General features: G+C 42.3%; 1 protein-coding gene across 2 annotated transcripts; it reads left to right on the forward strand.

Annotated features, from left to right (window-relative positions):
* The first annotated feature begins 66 nt into the window (after nucleotides 1-66).
* On the forward strand, nucleotides 67-19,403 carry APTX (aprataxin). Of its 2 annotated transcripts, XM_060236980.1 has the most exons (8): nucleotides 67-169; nucleotides 6,089-6,222; nucleotides 8,884-8,930; nucleotides 12,879-13,214; nucleotides 14,615-14,674; nucleotides 14,775-15,001; nucleotides 15,980-16,083; nucleotides 18,004-19,403. In XM_060236980.1, exons 2-8 carry the CDS (start codon nucleotides 6,093-6,095, stop codon nucleotides 18,156-18,158), a joined length of 1,059 nt encoding a protein of 352 aa, XP_060092963.1. In that variant the 5' UTR covers nucleotides 67-169; nucleotides 6,089-6,092; the 3' UTR covers nucleotides 18,159-19,403. The 2 variants fall into 2 exon arrangements, with proteins under 2 accessions (XP_060092963.1, XP_060092964.1); XM_060236981.1 differs by lacking the exons at nucleotides 67-169; nucleotides 12,879-13,214 and adding an exon at nucleotides 5,714-5,736.
* The last annotated feature ends 1,017 nt before the right edge of the window (nucleotides 19,404-20,420 follow it).

The raw sequence follows: 20,420 nt of genomic DNA on the forward strand, positions 1-20,420 counted from the left end.
CCAAGTTGGCCCCTAGGCAAGCACGTCATCGCCCAGAAACTACCGATCCCATCATGCCCAGCGCAGGGCTCCAAACGCCTTTCTTCGGTGTGGCCGGAATGCAATGGGGGAAAGTAGCCCTCGTGCTCACAAAGAAGCCGCTCTGGTTGTCCACGAGGTTTCCTGTCTGGTAGGCGATAGCTGGGTAGCTACTTCCGAGGAGCTTCTCGAAGTAGATTTGTAGGTTGCAAGATGTCCTCTTTTTATAATGTCCGCCCTCTTTTGGGCTCTTAAAAAAGAACCTTATAGACGCGGGATTGTTTTAGCCGCATTATTTATTTATTTGAACGATTTGTATACCCTGGGGCATCTCGCAGCATATTAAAATCCCACTCAAACTCCCATCAAAATAATATAAAATAGCAGCCCATTCATTTAAAAAGGGTCACCTATTCAAGTGGTACCGTGAAGACTAATAAAATTTATTTCAGCGTCAAATTTATAAGTCGGAGGAGCTCATGAAGCACGCAACTGCTAGATCTGACTATGCAAGGGAATAAACGCGGGGGGGTGGGGGGCGGACATGGTTACCAAGTCTAGCTTGGGAAACCTCTGGAGATTTGAGGGCAGTGCCCAGGAAGGGAGAATAATGCCGTGGTATGGCATTTCCTGCATGGAGTTCTGTATCTGGAGATCACATGTAATTTCAGGAGAACTCCCAAAGGATGGCAGCCCTTTCCGGGGGGGGGGGGGAGATGCTTCAGAGAGTGGGCTCTGTAAAACAAGACCCGATTGGAGGAGTAATGTATTCATACAGGATGGAAATATGGTATAGGTAGAATGCAGTGGTGTTTTTTTTAATTGAAAAAAAAAATTCACAAGTGCTTTCTTAGTCTTTGAATGCATTGAATGACATATTTGATACTGTGTAAATCATAGCTAGATGCAACCCATATCTGGAAGGCAGTGATAGACATAACTAATGCTCTTTCCCTCCTCTCACACTGCCAGCGGCTCAGACCCAAGCAGTGCATTGATACGCTCTGTTCAAGCAGCTACTGGGTTAGGGCAAGAGAAGCTGGCCTGCAGAGTTCTCAGGAGGAATAATTGAAAAGCAAGTCAGCCCCTGCTTGCAGAGCTCTGCTCCTGAATCTGTTCCTCAGTCATGCTTGCTACATTGTTATGGAATATCCTAGTTATGTGCTCTCCACTTCTCAAAGCAACAAAGTTCCAGGGACCCACACTTACCTGGGATGGTTCTGAGTGGAACAGAGAGAGGCCTGTACCCCTTTTATAGTATTTGTATTTGCTATATAGACAATGGCAAACCACCCCGTAAAAAGTCTGCCAAGAAGACGTCCTGATGTTACGTCACCCCATGGGTTGGTAAAGACTCAGTGCTTGCACAGTGAATTATCTTTACCTTTACTTATATTTATAAATATACAGGTAGAGCACAAGGGGAGATCTAGCTGCATGCCTGGTCTGCTATCCCACACCATATCTAAGAGAGCTTCTGTACCCCAAGGCACTTCAGCCAACTCACAGTGGAGTGTGTTTGCCTTTTATCTCTGCTTGACATCTCAACTCAGTTTGCTTCACCCATACACCAACTGCCAGTTCCTTCTGGTGGGTGGCATCTGACTCCTCCCAAACAGAACCGTGTCCCAGCAGCTGAAGCCCAATTAAGGAGACATCAGCAATTACTGAGAAGTGGTACCATTCTTTTGTAGCAGCTTCCCCAGGGCATACCACTTGTAGGCTAACCCTGCACAATGAAACCATTCACAAATTCCAAAGAAACAACAGCTATACTATTTGAAAGATGGTGATCCACACAGCTAGTTTGCCAGGATGGAATGCTGCCTGTCTAGTGATCTGCCTGGGGTAGCAAACCATGGACAAAGGAGTCCTGATTTGCCATTTCCAGGCAAAGGGATACCAGCTCCATGAGGAGAGAAATGCTAAAATGACTTTGTGAAATGGCCTTTGTCAGGTAAAGCAAGAGACAAACATTCACCCACCATAATTTAGGGCTGCAGTTATTGGCAGAGTCAGACCATGCTTAATACCATTGGTTTTTCTGCGCTTCAATCTGCCTAGCTTTGCAGTGCATCAGGCTGTATGGCGTGCTTTGCCAAAGCACACAACTAAGACCTGGTCAAGACATGCAGCAGAATGAAGTTGAAACAAGGCTGTTAAAGCACTAAGGCAGTAGAATGTGAGAAATTGAATTTCTGAACAGTTAAAATCTTGCAAATAGAAAACTAGCATCACAGGCAAAAAGTTGGGTTAGAAACTTGTCTCCGTTTTGAGCTAGTTTTCTGTTTGTCTGGTTTTTTATTTACTTATTTTGGTTGTTGAAATCCATCCTTAGTCTGAAATAGGGCAGCCCATTGTACCACCTCTTTGAGCTGCATGATGAGACCAAGCCTAAATATGTTTTTGAGAAAGCATGGAAGGGGAAGAGTAGGCCATGAAGATGGAATGACCAAATAACTGTTTGCAGCCTGATCTTGTGCGGAGTTAAATGTGCTTAATTTCAGTGGACATGCCTAACTCTTTATAGGACCAGGCAATTAAGATATCAGCTAGTTTACCCTAAGAATTATATCCCATTATGATAAAATGGTCTCCTAGTTTAGTTACTCTAGGGCAGTGGCCCCCAACCTTTTTGACACCAGGGACCAGTTTCGTGGAAGACAATTTTTCCACAGACCAGTGGGGGAGGCGGTGCTGGGGGTTTCGCCACCCCAAGCTGCCCCCCTGCCCACACCACATCCCTGCCCTCCATGAGGATCTTTAAATAGGGGGAGACTGGGGCTGTTTCTGCCTTCTCCTTCCATTTAAAGACCCATGCTGATCAGCTGATTGGTGGAGGTCTATACATGAGGGGTACGCTAAAGTCACAGCAATTTTTATTTACACAGCTGTTCACTAAGATCCTATAGTTTTGCTATGTCTCTTTAGTCTGGGGCTGCCTTGCCTTGTTTTGCGGCCCGGTTGCTAGCAGGCCATGGACTGGTTCCGGTCCATGGCCTGGTGGTTGGGGACCCCTGCTCTAGGGTACTCCAGGTTTAATAAAGGTTCATTCCCGGATACCAGCCTACGTATACATATATACTTAGGAAACTTGTAAAGTAAGAACCAGTGATACATCAGCTCAGGTTGCACAGACTGACAAACTCACCAGTTTGTTGGCACATGAGATTGTAAACTTTACCACCAAAAAAAGCTCATTGAAACTCACAAACAAGTTTTCTAAAACCAGGGAATTGGGAATTCTGATGCCAGAAATAAAAGACATCTGCCACTACAAAGCAAAGCTGAATCAGTCCTGTGATATCAGTTATGTTTCTAAAACTGGAGTGTCATTGAATAAAGGAACATGCTTCTATTATTTTTAATAGTATGCATCACTTTTAAAAGATCAGTACAACTGGGATAATTTCTTAATTTTTAAAGAAAAATCTATTCTGCACACTTTTATATTTAATGCTTTTAATCAGAGCTTTTACATTTTAAAAGTATAAGATAGTGAAAGCAAGCACAGTTCTCATATCGGTATCAGAGGATAGTAGAACAATTAGATTTCAGTCACACCCTGAAATTCTTGTTGGTCTCTAAGGACTCAGCTCTCAGTGTACCATGCAACACAATCCAGTGAGTTTTTACTCTAAAGTCCTACTGAATCCAGTGCAGTTTGCTTCCATGACTGCAGAGTTCCTTTTGTGACAATTTCCTGGAAGACAATCCCAAGAGCAAATGCAAAATGCTGGAAAATAGATCTGCCTCTCATTAGGAAGCTGGAGATGAACTGCAAGTAACGCAGGTGGTCACGTGAGACCAGTAATGAAGTCGATTGGTCACAGGACAGCAAGGACCATAGCGATTGGCTCCGAAAGTCTAGACGAGGGGGTGGGAGGATGGCAACGAGGAGGTGAGCGGAAGAATGTGGATTGTAGATAAAAGGAATGGGAGCAAACAGCTGCCACGATTTATTGGTGGGAGCCGAATGGTGCATAAAGATGGTTGTGATATGAAAAAGTTATAGGGAGATAGTTGGTGGGAAGGGATAATGGGTTGAGAATGTTCTGTAGGATTAAAGACAACAGCAAAGAACTGAATTATGGGATGCTTCAGCTTTATGGTGAAACAATATTGCAGTGCCTCCTGCTTCATTGTATAATATTAATATCTAAGTAACTTGGTGAATATACATAGGATCGGGCTGTTAGGGGTATTTATGTAGCCTAAATAAGGAACTGGGATTTGAATACACTGGCAGACCAAAAGCAACACTGGATTGCCCCACATCCTGTGCCTTCAGAAAACTGCCTGGTACAAAGCAGCTTGTGTTTGTTGTTGATGCTAGATCCAAAATGCCATTTTTGTGCAATGCTCTGTTGTGTGTGCCAGTCACACTCTTCCTGTTGGAAATGTAACCTTTGGACTATTGTTAATCCCAGACCATTCAGGGCTTGCTTTTAACAACCCATTCCCTAGCTAAGGTCTGTAGATGTATAATGTGTGCTTATTTCTTATCCTGATGACATCTGTGGAACTAGGAACAAGGAACTGGCAAATAAGAACTTTCGAATCAATTTCAACTTAATTATTATCCCTGAATCTCAAGGGGTGGCTTTTGTTACTTAATAGAAATGGAAATAAACTCTCCCCATGCTCAGAGGCACTCCTGTTTTATAATTTAATGGCTGGGCTATGGCATTGAAAACAAATCCTCAGTCTGAGCCCTGTCTGGGAACTATCTAAATGAAGGACATTTTCACAAGTGGATTTTTATTTTTTGTAAAAAGTCTATATCTGAAAGGAAACGAAAGAGCTTTATTGACACTTTCAGAAATGGCTGTTTCTCTAGAACATGCAGAAGTGACAAACTGGAGATATGAGGTCATACTTAGATTATAGTAAAGAATACTATAATTGTAAATGAACCAAAGAAGTGGAATTTGGTTTCTTAATTCCATCCCTGCAGCCATGTTCATACACGCACAATCCTATTCCATGATTTAAGAGCCTGAGGGCTGAAACAAGTTTGACTTGGTACAAAACAGTGTTTTTTTTCTTCCAAATGGGCTGGGACCAACGGATTCTGAGGATCGCTTTCTCCTGTATGAACCTGCTCTCCAAGTAAGATCTGCCCGGTCCCTTCTCTCTCTGTGCTCCTGCCTTCACTATATTACCGGAGAAAGAGCCATTTCTTGGTGATGTCCCAGCTGTAAAATTTCCTCTGTAGCTAAATTTCCCCAGTGCCTGCACTGTCATCGTTGGGGTCCATTCACACCAGCTTTTAATATCTAAATCGGATACTTCTCCAATCTCTTCTTGAAGGTACCAAGGTTGTGGGTTGCTGAATGGTATACCACAAAGCTGGGGCTGTAGTAGAAAGTGGTGAGGAAGATGGGATCTTCATAGGATTTCATATGTTTGTCATTTGTTTTATTCAAAGTCTGGTTCCTTGCTAAATGCAGAAATGTGTATTTTCAGTTCATGGGCTAATCCTAACAGAGACTTTGACCCTTGAGGCTTGATAGGCTTTTGTGTGGTGGCTGCAGAATATTTTCAAATAGTAACTGAATGCTGTTTCTGATTTTGCAGGGTATCTCTGTTCTCTGTCCACTTGCAGGCGATAAAATTCTAAAGATTTTCTCCATTTTTGCACAGCTAGTGACGAGTGTGCTAGAGTAAAATGTACATGTCTTGTGTAATCTCCTAGACCAGGGGTCCCCAACCTCTGTGAGCACCTTTGGAATTCTGACACAGCACAGAGGGCACAGCCACGAAATGGCTGCTGTGGGAGATGGTGCCAGCCATAAAATGGATGCAGCAGCTTACCTATAGTCACACAGTGAAGATCCTTGTGCCATGCAGATAGTTGCTGCCAAAACATTTTTTAAAATCTGCACAGCCAATCAGAAGCCTTGTTGGAGGAAAGGCCCATATGGTCCCATCTGCTTTCTAAAAGCACTTAGACAGGTTCCAGAAAAAGTGTTAGCAGGTGCGCCATGTTGGGGACCACTGCCCTAGACTATTTTCCTCAGCCGAAGTGAAATAAAAACTCTGTTTCTCTTTTTTCCCTCTCCTTGAGAACAATGTATGCGTGCTGGCTAGTGAGCAAAGACAGAAGCTGCCCGCAAATAAGATTGCCGCATTTAGAAATGGTGGTGATAGGGCGAGGCCCTGAGACAGAAATAACAGACAAGAAGTGTTCACGAAGACAAGGTAAAGGGGAGAGCAGACAGCAATCCTAAATAAGCTAAATATTTACTCTTAAGTAAATCTCACTGATCTCAGTAGTTCTTACTTCTGAGTAAGTATACTTAGGATTGCATTGTATGTTTGTTTTTCTGTTTTTGGAGAGTGGGCAGTGGTGATGTGTAAGTGCCAAACACAGATGTTCACCAATTGGGATTGGGATTAGTAGACAAGTATTACTTTCCATTGGCTAATTATAAAGTCCAGTCCTACACAGAACTAGCCGTCACAGTGAGATAGACTGCAGTAAATAGGTTAATAAAAGGAAAACAATATTTTAAGCTTTAAAAAGAATTAAATCTTGTCTTCAGTGCTTGCAGTCTCCAGTGTTTAGCTAAATAAAACATGAAAGGCTTTTTGTACTATTAAGCTGTGATTAATTTTGTAACTTTGCCCTTTCACATTTTGGGAGTTGTCAACAAACACTGTACAACATGTGCATTTTCCAGTGAATATTTGTTTTCACAAAATGTGAAGAAACTGTGAGTCGCTCCATATATTCTTTACATTAAAGGTTTTGCTTAATCCCTAAAATAGTCACACTGTATAGTATTTAAGTTTATTAACAATGCTCTTTATTTATATAAAATGTTATTATATGTTAAAAGGACCCGTACAACGTTTAATTTAAATTACTGTCCAAAAGAAATGATTACTAAAGTGATCAGGACTGTTCTGTGACACCTTAAAGACTGAATGAACGGTCGATGGCAAGAGAGTTCATAAAATACAGTCCACTTTTTCATACACCAGCTTTTCCAGGCCATAGGGAGTGAGGCTGGGTAGCTTCATAGCAGAGCACTGGCTTAGTATCTGTAGAGTCCCCAAATTCAGACTTTGACATCTCTTCAGAACTACATCACTGGTAACAGGGCAGGGAACCAGGGCTGTTTTTGTAGCAGGAACTCTTTTGCATTTTAGGCTGCTCCCTCCTGATGTAGCCAATCCTCCAAAAGCTTACAGGGCTTTCAGTACAGGGCCTACTGTAAGCTCCAGAAGGATTGGCTACATCAGGGGTGTATGGCCTAACATGTAAAGGAGTTCCTTCTACAAAAACAGCCCTGCAAGGAACTATCAATGGATATGATTGTCAGGCCAGCTGCTGTTGAGAGGGGTCACTCAGTATAAGGTGGAACAGTTTTACTGCATCTTTAGATCCCTACACATTTTGCTATATTCTTTGTCAGGGGATCTAATACAAAATAAAAATATAGTTGGATATTCAATTAAAATGTACATACAGAATAATAATTATAAATATCCTTTAAAAAGTAAAATTAATTGTAAAATTAATTAATCTAAGCATTGAATAGGGTAACCTTACCTATTTACTAATGTAATACAAAAATTACATCGTTTATAACAAAAAAAATCTTTTAATACTGAAAAAGATAAAAGAACTCAAAAAGTTTAATTAAAGGTCCATATCAGAAAGGTAGAAAAATAGACAATGTGGCATAACTTACATAAAAACTTTTTTTGACTCCCACCTTGAACAAATGGATGAGGTAGACTGAGCTCACTTTCTTTTATAACCAGTTGTGATGCAATAAATCCAGACACCTTTTAACCCTTAAGGACTGCAGATCTCAAAAGTGCTTTGTTGCCTTGACCAGATAAAGTATAGAGGGTCAAGGATCCCATTTCACCCATAGGGGGGGTCCAGGGCTCTTTTTGTAGCAAGAGCTCCTTTGCATATTAGGCCACACACCCCAGATGTAGTCAGTCCTGGAGCTTACAGTATGCCCTGTAAGAAGAGCCCTGTAAGCTCTTGGAGGATTGGCTACATCACAGGTGTGTGGCCTAATATGCAAAGGAGCTCCCACTACAAAAAGAGCGCTGGGGCGGGGCAAAGATCTCAATCTGAGTTTTGAATAGGCAGTGCTAGACTGGCAGGACCAATGTTCTTTCTCAGTAGAAGGCAGTTTCATGTATTCAAGGCTGCAGTCCTATGCACAGTTAACTTGAGAATGAAACCCCATTGAACCCAGTGGGACTTTATGCCTATGATCAGACTGAACATCACTGAAACATCTGGGGCTACATTTTTGAATCTTTTTTTTAGTAGAAATCAACAGGAAATCTGATTTCAGTTTTTAAAAAGGATCCCAGCATAACAAGTAGGGACAAAAGAGGTGCTTTTTGGTAGTAGTATTGTTCTTTCTGTCTCCCTTAATGTCAAAGATACCAGGACAGAAACAGTCCCTAATGACAGTAAGGTTTGCTTTGAAAGTGAAGTTTGTTGCAACCCCAAAGCTAGGACAGATTTAAAGGCATCAGGCAGCACATTCCTTTGCTTTAGAAGGCAGTTGTCAGGAAGAAAATTTTCCTTGCCCTTGGCGAATGCTTTTGTGGAACACTAGCCAGTTGGCTGCTGAGAGACTGAGATTAATTTCTTGACTGCAGTTGTTTTCCAGCCTGGGCATTTGATTTCCTTGTTCTGAGAATAAAATGGGGGGGGGGGCACTTAACATTTATATCTTGATTTTATTCAAATAAATTTTGCCTTGTGTTTGGGATTTTTTTGCATTGGCTTATGATCCCTCCTCCCTGGTACCCTTTTTGCTATGTCACCGCAGAATGTCTGGTTCTGTACCTAATGCAGTTCTCTGTCACTTTTTCTTCCAGTACAGCTAAAAGCGGACTGCAATAAAGGTTTTGTCAAGGTTAAACAGGTATGTCCTCTTCACACTGCATTGTTGATAGTTCAAGTTCTTGGCATTTCATAAACCTTGAAAGGAAGGATAAAAATCTATGTGTTGTGTGGGAACTAGCCTTGTGGCACAAAGTAAATGGAGCCGGTTTGAACGTCTTCTGTGTTTCTGTAAGGTTTATTTGCTTTGCTTTTGCTTCTTTCAAAAGCAAGTTTCCAGCCTTCATGATTACAGCAGAAAATACTTAAATTGTTTTGGATGGTGGTATCATCTGTTGGAGCCTCACACACTGCATTTTAAACCAGTTCCAAACCACTGGCATGGCTCCCAACCCAAAATTCTGGGAACTGTATATCATCATTAAAATAATTAATTATAACCACAGTTGTTGTTTTTAGATCAATATCCCACCAAAACTAGAGGTAGGAAGATAGCGTGGTATAGCCTGATATTGAAAACTAAGCTGGATTAATACATGGATAATAATAATTATTACATGGCATTGTGTGTAGAATAGCCAGGAGATCCTAAGATTGTCTGGCAACCAGAAGTTCTAGCTGTTTTAGCATTATTTACCACTAGGTGGTGAGCTAAATTTGTTTTTAAGGCAAGAGACATTTAAAAGGTGGTTTGTTATTGCGTGCCTCTGTGTCAAAGCCAAATACTAGATGAGACTGACCCTGCTTGGCTTCTGAGATCTGCTGGGATCGGACTTGCCTGGGCTATTCAGGTCGGGATTATACTTGGATAAGAGACAACCAAAGAAGCCTCTGCAGAGGAAGGCAATGGCAAACTACCTCTGCTTCTCCCTTGCTGGAGTTTCCAGAAGTTGATTGTGACTTGAGGGTGCCTAGGTATGTAACAAAAGTACAATTCCCAACTGCAGTGCAGCTTCAGAAACCCAAAAGAGCTTTCTGTGGGGCTTCCTGAGTTGTCTCTCAGGGCTACTGAAGACACTTTATCTTCTTTTTTTCTTTTTTCTGTTTTTTTTTCTTTTTGCCGCAATCCATGCTGAAATATTACGTGTGGTGGGAGAATTTGGTGGAATGAAATCAGTTATGCAGAGCATTCAGAAATGTTCACGATACCAGGGATGAGATAACTGTATTTTGTCATACCAAGCATGGCTATTAGAGAAGTGGTTTTCTTTTGAACCACATAGTGAGGGTTATTTGATTCCTTTAAGCATACAAGGGTAACATTTTGAGGTAATGGGGTGTGGCAGCAGTGCAGCACTTAGTGAATTTGATCGCTCCTTGAAAAGGTAGGAACTTAGGTCATACTTGATTACTGGTAGCCATGTTTCAAAGGCTTTGTACCTGGGACAGAAAGTGTGAAACTGTTTTGCTTGTAGTCACTCTTAGCCCAAGTTCCACCAATTAGCAAACAACACCTCTTCTGAAAAATCTGCTGTTTCTTGAGCCTAGTCTCTTTTTTGACCTACAGTTTTTTCTCATATTTGGCAGCTATGCTGTGTCATTGCCTGGGCAGCTGAAGTAGCAAGATAACCATATGCCCCTTGGCCTGAAAGCAGGTTTCTCTTTTAGCTGTTTGGTTTCTCTTTTAGCTGTCAGCTGAGCATGAGGGGGTCCCTTTTTTGAATCATACTGAAGGGGGCTTTCTAAAAGTTAACAAGGGGGGGGTCTTTAAAGCAAATGCTGAAGAGAAAATTTTGACTTTCTTCTTTGACTAGAACTTGTTATCAGAGATAAGGCAGTATTTATAAATGCAGAGAGATATTTCTTTCACTGACATTTACCATTCTGTAACTTTTTTGACAAATCGTTTTCAAGTTTTGGCTGATGCTTCTGTTTATTGTTTTCATTATTTTACTAGGGCAGCTTTTAATTGTCCCAAGATTTCCTGTATTTAATCCCTTTGTACCCCACCTTTCTCCACAATGGAGGAATCCAAAGTGGCTTACCAACAGTTTTATCTTCTCCATTCTGTCTTCACAACAACCCTTTGAGGCAGTTTAGGCTGCAACTGTATGACTGGCTCATAGTCACCCAGCAAGCTTCCATGGCAAAACATGGATCTCTCTGGTGCTGTTTGCCTATTGCCTGTTTTACTTATTCACTGTACCTGATTCCTCGTCTGATAAAGTGTACTTAGAGCACACGAAAGCTTACATTCTGAATAAATCTTTGTTGGTCTTAAAGGTGCAACTTGACTCCTACTTTGTTCTACTGCTTCAGACCAACATGGCTGCCCACTTGGATTTATTTTTTATCCTGTTTTCTCAGATTGTTTGAGTTAAAATGTTGCTTTTATTTGCCTGATATTATCTTTGTAAGCTTTCCTGAGTGTTTTCTGAGTAAAATAGCACAATACAAATATTTTAAATAAATATTTTTCCTTATATTTTATTAACTTTATGATGCAAGCTGGTGCAGAGTTAGCATAGTTTGAGCCCACTGAAATTTTAGGATTACAGTTTGTTTAACTCTCTCCCAACCAAGTCCCTGCTGTAGTATGTTCCTCCCCTTCTTTTAAATTCTCTTCACTTGGGCTACCAACTTTGGTTTGGGAAATTCCTGGAGATTCAGGAATTATGCCAGGAGGGTGAAGTTTGGGGAAGGGAGTTCAGTGGGATGTGATGCCGTATAGTCTGAAACTGCCATTTCCTTTAGGGGAGTTAATTGCTATAGTTTAGAGATGAGTTGTAATTCTGGGAAAACTTCAGTCCCCACCTGAGGACTGGTGACCCTAGCCTTCGCCCAGAAGTAACTTGTACCAGTACAGAAAATACAATAAAAATAATATTTTCTTTGCTTCTTATTGGAGGCCTAGTCTAGACAAATTGTGTGTCACGGGGTAAAAATGTACGGAGAAAGTTCATTTTCGATAGCAAGTGTAGGAATGTTTATCTCAGGATTGGGTAGAGTCTCCCTGAAATTATAACAGTGGTGTGTTGTTTCCTTCTCCAGCATTGTTAAAGCTACATGGCTTGATCATTGTCTCAGTGGAAGACCACTGGTAGTCCAGTCTTTATCTGTTTTAAAAAGTGTGAAGGTTGCAGTATAATAAATACGCAGGTCATCACTTGATGCCGCTGCATATTTCATGTGATGAATGTGTGTATGTGATAGGGTTGTCATACCAGTGGTCAGTATTCCTGGGAGCTCTAGGAACAGGGCAAGGGACAGAAATGATGCCACATCTGGCTGAAATCCCAGGTGTGGTTTAAGGGTATTGGCCAATGTTGTGGCTGTCTCCCAAGCCTCCACAGTATCATTTTCACTCCAGACCTTACTCCCATCAGTCTGGCAAGCAAGGGCAGGAGGGTAACTCCTCCTGCCATAAGTTTGATGTTCGATTGTTTACAAGCTTTAAGATATAACACAAAGTTTAAAATATAAATGTCATTCTGGGAAAGGAGATGGCATTTAGTGGAGTTCAGTACTGAAGTAATTTTTGTTCTGTCCCTGCTGTAGCTCATGTTTGGTGTGTTCTTACAGTCATGTAAGAAGTCATGTTTACTACCAGGGCTTTTTTTTTGTAGCAGGAACTCCTTTGCATATTAGGCCACACATCCCTGATGTAGCCAATCCTCCTGCAGCTTACAGTAGGCCCTGTACTAAGAGCCCTGTAAGTTCTTGGAGGATTGGCTACATCAGGGGTGTATGGCCTAATACCCAAAGGAGTTCCTGCCACAAAAAAAGCCCTGTTTACTACATTTTCTGAGTTTCCCTCCAGCTGGAGTGTAACGTATGCATATGGCAACCCTGATGTGTGAGCTGTCTCATAGACTATCACCACTATATTCTTTCTGAGCTTGCATAGTAATATTGAGAATGTAATTCATGTTCACCATTCCTGGTAGAGTTGGCTGTGAAATGGTACAGTCTGTGGGTATTTGAATACAGAGGAAATACATCTTTCTTCTTTTGTTCCTGGGATGTTTGATTTCTGCTTGTGTAGGGTCCTGTTACGGTGACAAACATCAGTCTATATTTTCTTTTCAAGATAGGAGTCAATCCAACCAGCATCGATCTGGTGGATATTGGCAGGGACCAAGAAATTAAACTGAAGCCAGGACAAATTCTCCACATTGTCAATAAACTGTATCCCTATACTGTACAATTCAAAGAAGAAACGGAAGTGTGCATCGGTGGGGAAGCCACAAGACTAAAACATGGGAAAAAGACTCAGGCAGAATCTGAAAACTGTACTGTGGAGGAAAGTAGGCCGGAAAAACATTTAAAAATGCAGCAAGATGACCCACGAGGCTGCAAGTTGGATTACGGGCTGAAGGACGGTAAAAGTCCCGCAGCGTTGTCCGGAACATCTCCTGGCAAAAAGGTGAGCAGTAGACTGTGCCATGTTAGTGATGAGCCAGCTTAGTGTAGTGGTTAAAAGTGGAAGACTCTATTGTGGAAAACTGGGTTTGATTCCCCACTCCTCCACATAAGACTCATTATGGTAGAGAAAAGTGGGGTATAAAAACCAATTCTTCTTTTAGCACTTGTTGGGCAAATGAAGTAGAAGTGTTGTTCTTGGGGCAGAGCCCAAGCTGTTGAGTGAGCTGCCAGGAAGTCAGTAGCTTAAACGTTCTCCATAGATTGATTTAATAATCATCTCCTTGCTTCTGGGAATTGTGGTTTGGTAAGGAGCGCTGGAGACCTGTATAAATGAATTCACAGCATCCTTGTCTGACATGGTTCTGGAGCTTCTTTTTAGGGGGAACCATGGCAATTAATGTGCTATAACATTGATTTACTAGTAGTTTCAGTGTATCCTTGTATGTTCTTATTTGCTCTTGTAGGAGGGCAAAGGTATATACAGCTATGTGGCTGTCGGCTTTGTGGTTTGGGAAGGAAATTTAGAGTTCCTCCAGATATTGTAATTTGTGAAGTAGAGCACTAATGGCTTTCAAATCATGTATTCTGGTGCGAGTAGGGGCAGAGTCCCCATTCTGATGGCTGCTGGTCCATGTTCTCCAGCTGTATCAGGACAGCAGGAAGGACCCATATTGTGCCTAAACAAGGCCTCTGACACAAGCCCTTCAATGGGTAATGCAGCAAGGTACTTTCTGTTTAGTGAATGATATTCCCACTGATTTTTGCTCCCATGAGCATCCTATGGTTTCTCAAGGGCAAACCCTTGTAGGAGTTAGGAACACCTTCCAGAAGTACACAGACCTCTGTGTGTTTGTTTGTCCTATCATATCTTAAACAAACCTTGTGATGTGATTTGGATGTGTTACAGCACAATCCTATATGCAGAGTTACTCCATACACATGAATATGTGAAGTTGCCTTATATTGAATTGCACAATCCTATATGCAGAGTTACTCCATACACATGAATATGTGAAGTTGCCTTATATTGAATTGAACCATTGGTCTATCAAGATCAATATTGTCTGCTCAGACAGGCAGCAGCTCTCGAGGATCTCAGGCAGAAGTCTTTCACATCCCCTATTGCCTGGCGCTTTTAACAGGAGATGCCAGGGATTGAACTCAGGACCTTCTGCATGCCAAGCAGATGCTCTACAGTTAAGCCACAGGCCCTCCCCTGACTGTTGAAGCCCACTGATTTAAACATGCTTAGACTGGAGTAACAGCGGGTAAGATTGCACTGAAATCTAAAAGAAGTATGTCCTCCTAAACTCAGAGAAACTTATTTCTGAGTGTGGAGAGGATTAGATTTGCTAGCCTCTTAACTTTCCTTCTGAAATGTCCCTCATTATTATGCTTTAGGAATTTGTGGGACACTGGAGTCAAGGACTGAAGTCTTCTATGCAAGACCCAAATATGCAGGTAAGAACTTCAGGGTAACTTATAGGGCTCCATAGCAGTAAAAACCAGTTTCTGTAAGTTTCTCAGGTACTCATGCACTGTTTCTTGTTTTCCATGCTAGGTTTACAAGGACGAAAGGGTTGTTGTTATAAAAGATAAGTATCCCAAGGCTCGCTATCACTGGTTAGTGTTGCCATGGCAATCCATCTCCAGCTTGAAAGCCGTGACTGAGGAGCACCTTGAGCTGCTGGAATACATGCATGTCATTGGGGAAAGAATGGTCCAGCAGTGCCCTGAGGAAGACACCCTGCACTTCAGATTGGGCTACCATGCCATTCCCAGCATGAGGTACTAGGTGCTTGGCCTTAGAACTGGCTTCAGTTTTCTGTTGTAATTAAGATTGTATTCATTCTGGGTCTTCTAATGGTAGAGCACTGAAAATAGTAGAACGCTGAAAAATGAATGTACTTTTAATTCTGTAACCGATCCTGGTCCAGCAGTGTTTTTTTTGTAGCAGGAACTCCTTTGCGTATTAGGCCACACACCCCTGATGTAGCCAGTCCTCCTGGAGCTTACAGTAGGCCCAGTACTAAGAACCCAGTAAGTTCTTAGAGGATTGGCTACATCAGGGGTGCGTGGCCTAATATGCAAAGGAGTTCCTGCTACAAAAAAAGCCCTGACTAAATATATTTTTAAATTTACTTGGTTTATACCTTGCTTTTCTCCCCAGTGGAGACCTGAAGCAGCTTCTGTCATTCGCCTCTTCTCCATTTTTATCCTCACAACAACCCTGTAAGGTGGATTAGGCTGAATGGGTGTGACACGCCAAAGGTTACCCTGCAAGCTTCCACTGCAAAGTGGGGGTTCAAATCCAGCTCACCCAGATTCTAGTCCTCCTCTGTAATCATGACACCACACCGACTCGCACGCATTTCCATACTTCTAAAACATTGGTTCTTTTAAGAGCTACAGATGGAAGTGTGCAATTTCACAAGCAAAACCTGTCATTGATTATAAGAAAGGAGGGCTCCAGGCATAGTCTGAAAGCCCACAGTGAACCAGCCTTGTCAGTCTGGGCCTGTTCTGTTGAAGAAAGTCAATTATCTAGGCTACCTTCAGTATTTTGGATTGAACTTTGCTGCTGTCCTCTGGCAGTAGGACCCTTCCTCTGATCAAGATGCTCAGAGAGCATTTTTTCAGCAAGGGAAGGCTACTACTGCTGGAGAAGCATTCCTCTGAGTGGAACAGCTCTGCAGGATCCAGCCTTTCCTCATCAAAGTAGCACCAGAGCTTCTTGTTCTTCTGTTTTGTCTTGTTTTTCCATAGCCACCTACACCTTCATGTCATCAGCCAGGAATTTGATTCCCCGTGGCTCAAAAACAAGAAGCACTGGAATTCTTTTACGACAGAATACTTTATAGATTCCAAAGGTAATGATTTGTGCCGTCTATTGTAAACTGTGAGGGAAGGCAGCATGGTATAGCCAGATCTCTTCAGCTCTTAGAAGCGAAGCAGGGTTGGTGCTTGGGAGGGAAGCTGCCTAGGAAGACTGTTGAAGAAGAAGGCAAGAGCCAGCAGCCACCTTTGCTTATCACCTGCCTTGAAAAGCCCCTTGCTGAGGTCACCGTAAGTTAGCTGCGGCTTGATGGCACTTCTGTGTTTTAATTTACTGTAACTTCTCAGCGTCATGTGACTCTGAAAGATATGTGACTGGCTCGCCCACAGTTTTTTTTTAATGCTAAAAGCAGTTGCCCAGGGCTTTTTTTGTAGCAGGAACTCCTTTGCATATTAGGCCACAGCCCCCTGATATAGCCAATCCTCCAGGAGCTTACAGGGCTCTTATTCCAGGGCCTACTGTAAGCTCTTGGAGGGTTGGCTACATCAGGGGTGTGTGGCCTAATAGGGAAAGGAGTTCCTGTTACAAAAAAAGCTCTGGTTGCCCTGATCTGGATAGCTCAGGCTAGCCTGATCTCATCAGATCTTGGAAGCTAAGGAGGAGCCAGTTTGGTGTAGTGGTTAAGTGCAGATTCTTATCTGGGAGAACCAGGTTTGATTCCCCACTCCTCCACATGCACCTGCTGGAATGGCCTTGGGTCAGCCATAGCTCTTGCAAGAGTTGTCCTTGAAAAGGCAGCTTTTGTGAGAGCCCTCTCAGCCCCCACCCACGTCACAGGGTGTCTGTTGTGGGGGGAAAAGATAAAATGAGATTGTAAGCCGCTCTGAGACTCTGATTCAGAGAGAAGGGCAGGGTATAAATCTTCAATCTTCTTCTAAGCAGGGTCAGCTCTGGCTGGAATTTGAATGGGAGACCATCAAGGAAGTTCAGGCTGGCTGTAACAAACCACCACTGAACGTATCTTGCCTGGAAAACCCTGCAGAGTTGCCATAAGTCTGCTGTAACTTCATTGCAATAATAAAGCAGTTACAGCCAATACTCCCTCTAATCTGTGGAGTCTTGTGAGCAAAAAATCTACTTCGTGAGCTACTGGTGTTAAAAGTTGTGAGCTACTACATAAATTAGTTTGCTCTGGATCCGTTTTTCTTGAGCGAAGACAAAAATGAGTGAGCCAGAGGCTGAAAAATTGTTAGCTAGCTCACACTAACTCAGCTTAGAGGGAACACTGGTTACAGCCACACTTCCAGTTTGATCTGGAAAATGGTACAGGGGAGTAGGGCTTTTAGTCATTGTTGTCCTCCAGTATCATTTTATCAGTTTAAATCACCCACCTAGCCTGTAGCTGCTCTTTGCCTTATATAACGTATGATAACTTATGTGGTACAATTACCCCAGGAATTTTTCTCTCAGCCCTGTTCTGATGCTGGCAGTGAGCAGAACAAAGAGAAAAGTTCCTGGCTGCATCCTAAGAACACTTTCCTGGGAGTAAGCCCCACTGAATAAAATGGGACTTCCTTTCAAGTAGACCAGTTTAGGGTTGCTCTCTGTGAGAGAGTGAAGTGGGAAAAAGTTCAGTACCTGCATGCTGTTGCATTTTCTGGGCATGCCTCCTTAGAATCTGTAGCTATACTCCCAGAATGGTGACTCATGCCAAAATGTAAGGGGTGACTCGTTGTAGGGAAAGCTGGGCGGCTGTTTTGACTCTTTAATAGTAAAACTGGTTGTATATTATATTGGAGGTGTATATTATATTGGAGCAAATGGAGGTGGCTAAACTTGCATCATGTCAGAGGAGTTCACTGTTATTTCCACATACATGAAACCAGACGTCTTCCTCTGCACAGCTGTGTGAACTGTTGGCACATGTTTTGTAACCTTTCACCATAAGACTGTGGTTGAACCTTTTGCCACAAAGACATGATGCCTAGGTTTGTTTGTTTTTCATTCCCTTCAGAGGTGATTGAGATGGTCAAGAAGAAAGGCAGAATAACTGTGAACAGCCAGGCCTCCGAATCCCTGAAGGCGCCTCTGAGATGCCACATCTGCAAACAGCAGCAATCCACTATCCCCCAGTTAAAGGATCACCTTCGAAAACATTGGCCAAAATGATTAGAAGAGTCTGTTTTCTAATATGTTCATTAAAACATTACCAGTTGTCTCAGGAATTGAATTCCATTGTTAACAAGTTAGTTTTAAAGAACGTACCAAAGTTGTCTTCTTTTTTAAAAAAGCTAACAACGCACCAAAATGTGAGTATTTAAAATTACTTCCCTGCTTCAGTGAGACAGATTCCTGATAAGATAGATATTATGAAGAGGAGGAACACTCTAGGTTCAGTGTAGTTATCTGATTCTTTACCACAAGAGATGACTGAATCTAGATTGGTTGCATTTGGTGTCTTTGAATAGGAGGGAGAAGTATCCCTTAATTTTTTTTCTCCCCAAGGGAATTTAACAGCATATAGGTGTGGGGATGAGAATTAAGTTGTTGTTAGTTTGGCTTCTCCCCCCTGGATTATGGGCCGAATTACTCAAATCCAGAGTTGTCAGATAGCAATAATGATTGACAGCCTTTGAACTTACAGTTCCTGGAAGCTGAAAAACAGTAACTTTTGCAAGGACATCTGCTGGCTCAGCTAATATTTGAACCCCAGTTCTGTGAAGTCCCAGGTAATAAATTCCTCATCATGAATGCTCTATGCTCTGAGGCAGTTCCTATCACCTCTCTTGAGCAGGAGTAAGCATAGTGCTGCTTTAGGTCCATCATCAAGCTAACAAGCAAAAGATGTGATCCACTGTCACCCCTGGGTAGTGTCCAGCCAGCCCACGTACAACAGAAGAAGACATTAGCCTTAGGGCAGAATTAGGTGATATGTCAAACTCAGGGACGCTTCTGGTTGAGACCACTGCTCGATTCTGATTGAGGCAACTGCAGCGCTGTTAAAAGGAATTCCCTGGTGGGAACTTACTCTTACGAAATGGCAGGGCAGTATCATCTAGTTTGGCCCTTGTTGGAATCAAGAAGCAAGCAAGCAGAAGTGAGCGACATCTGGCTATTGCATATCCCAGGAAGCATGAGCTGGGTTCCTGCTCCCCAGGACAATGATGTGTAAGTAGTCCATGCTTGTTGGGGCTTCCACAAGCATCAAAATAAGTTACTAGATAGTTGGGGCTGGACCCTGTTTAAGTTGTGTGGTTTTCATGCAAACAGTAGAGGCTTCTGCAAGGGGAAATGGGGAGTGGAATTTGCGCCCTATCACAGTATCCTGACAAGCTTTTCCAGGCAATGTTTCTTCTGTATTCTCCTGAGGTACAACCAGTTTCTCAAATTAAAGTCTGCTGCAATTAAGCCTGATGGTGCTGTCGTCCAATTTCTATGGTTCTGTGACACCAACCTTGGAGTTGGCATTTTTGTCTCTTCCACTAAGTCAGTTTCAGCCTTTAAATTGGGAGATACTCATTTTGGCTGTTAGTCCTGATGCAGTCCACAAAGCTAAGTGGAGCCATTCTCAGAAGACTGGTGGTTACTTTGACGGTTCTCTGGTATCAGAGGTTATACATGGAAGGCACTTTGCATAACCATAGTTAGGATTTAACAATCACCAGGGCGTTTTTTTTGTAGAAAAAGTCCAGCAGGAACTTGTTTGCATATTAGGTCACACCCCCTGACACCAAGCCAGCTGGAACTGTGTTCTTGCTCAAAAAAAGTGCTGAGAATCACATATGTTTAGAATTTTTGAGAATACCATCCTGTGCTTGTGTATCGATTTTGTTCCAGAATCTCCTAAACCAGACAGTTCTTCAGATGCACCCAAATTCAGACACAACTCAAGCCAGACAGTTGCTATAAAACAGTTTATAGTGCAATTGCAATAAAAAAGGCCAACGCCATGCTGGGAATTATTAGGAAGGGAATTGAAAACAAATCAGCCAGTATCATAATGCCCCTGTATAAATTGATGTTGCAGTCTCATTTGGAATACTGTGTGCAATTCTAGTCACCGCACCTCAAAAAGGATATTATAGCATTGGAAAAAGTCCAGAAAAGGGCAACTAGAATGATTAAAGAGTTGGAACACTTTCCCTATGAAGAAAGATTAAAACGCTTGGGGCTCTTTAGCTTGGAGAAACGTCGACTGCGGAGTGACATGATAGAGGTTTACTAGATAACGCATGGGATGGAGAAAGTAGAGAAAGAAGTAGTTTTCGTGGGCATTCGATGAAATTGCTGAGCAGTCAGGTTAAAATGGATAAAAGGAAGTACTTCTTCACCCAAAGGGTGATTAACATGTGGAATTCACTGCCACAGGAGGTGGTGGTAGCTACAAGCATAGACAGCTTCAAGAGGGGGTTAGATAAAAATATGGAGCAG

This window comes from Heteronotia binoei, chromosome 4, assembly GCF_032191835.1.
Source record: "Heteronotia binoei isolate CCM8104 ecotype False Entrance Well chromosome 4, APGP_CSIRO_Hbin_v1, whole genome shotgun sequence".
In the NCBI taxonomy this organism is placed as follows: domain Eukaryota; kingdom Metazoa; phylum Chordata; class Lepidosauria; order Squamata; family Gekkonidae; genus Heteronotia; species Heteronotia binoei.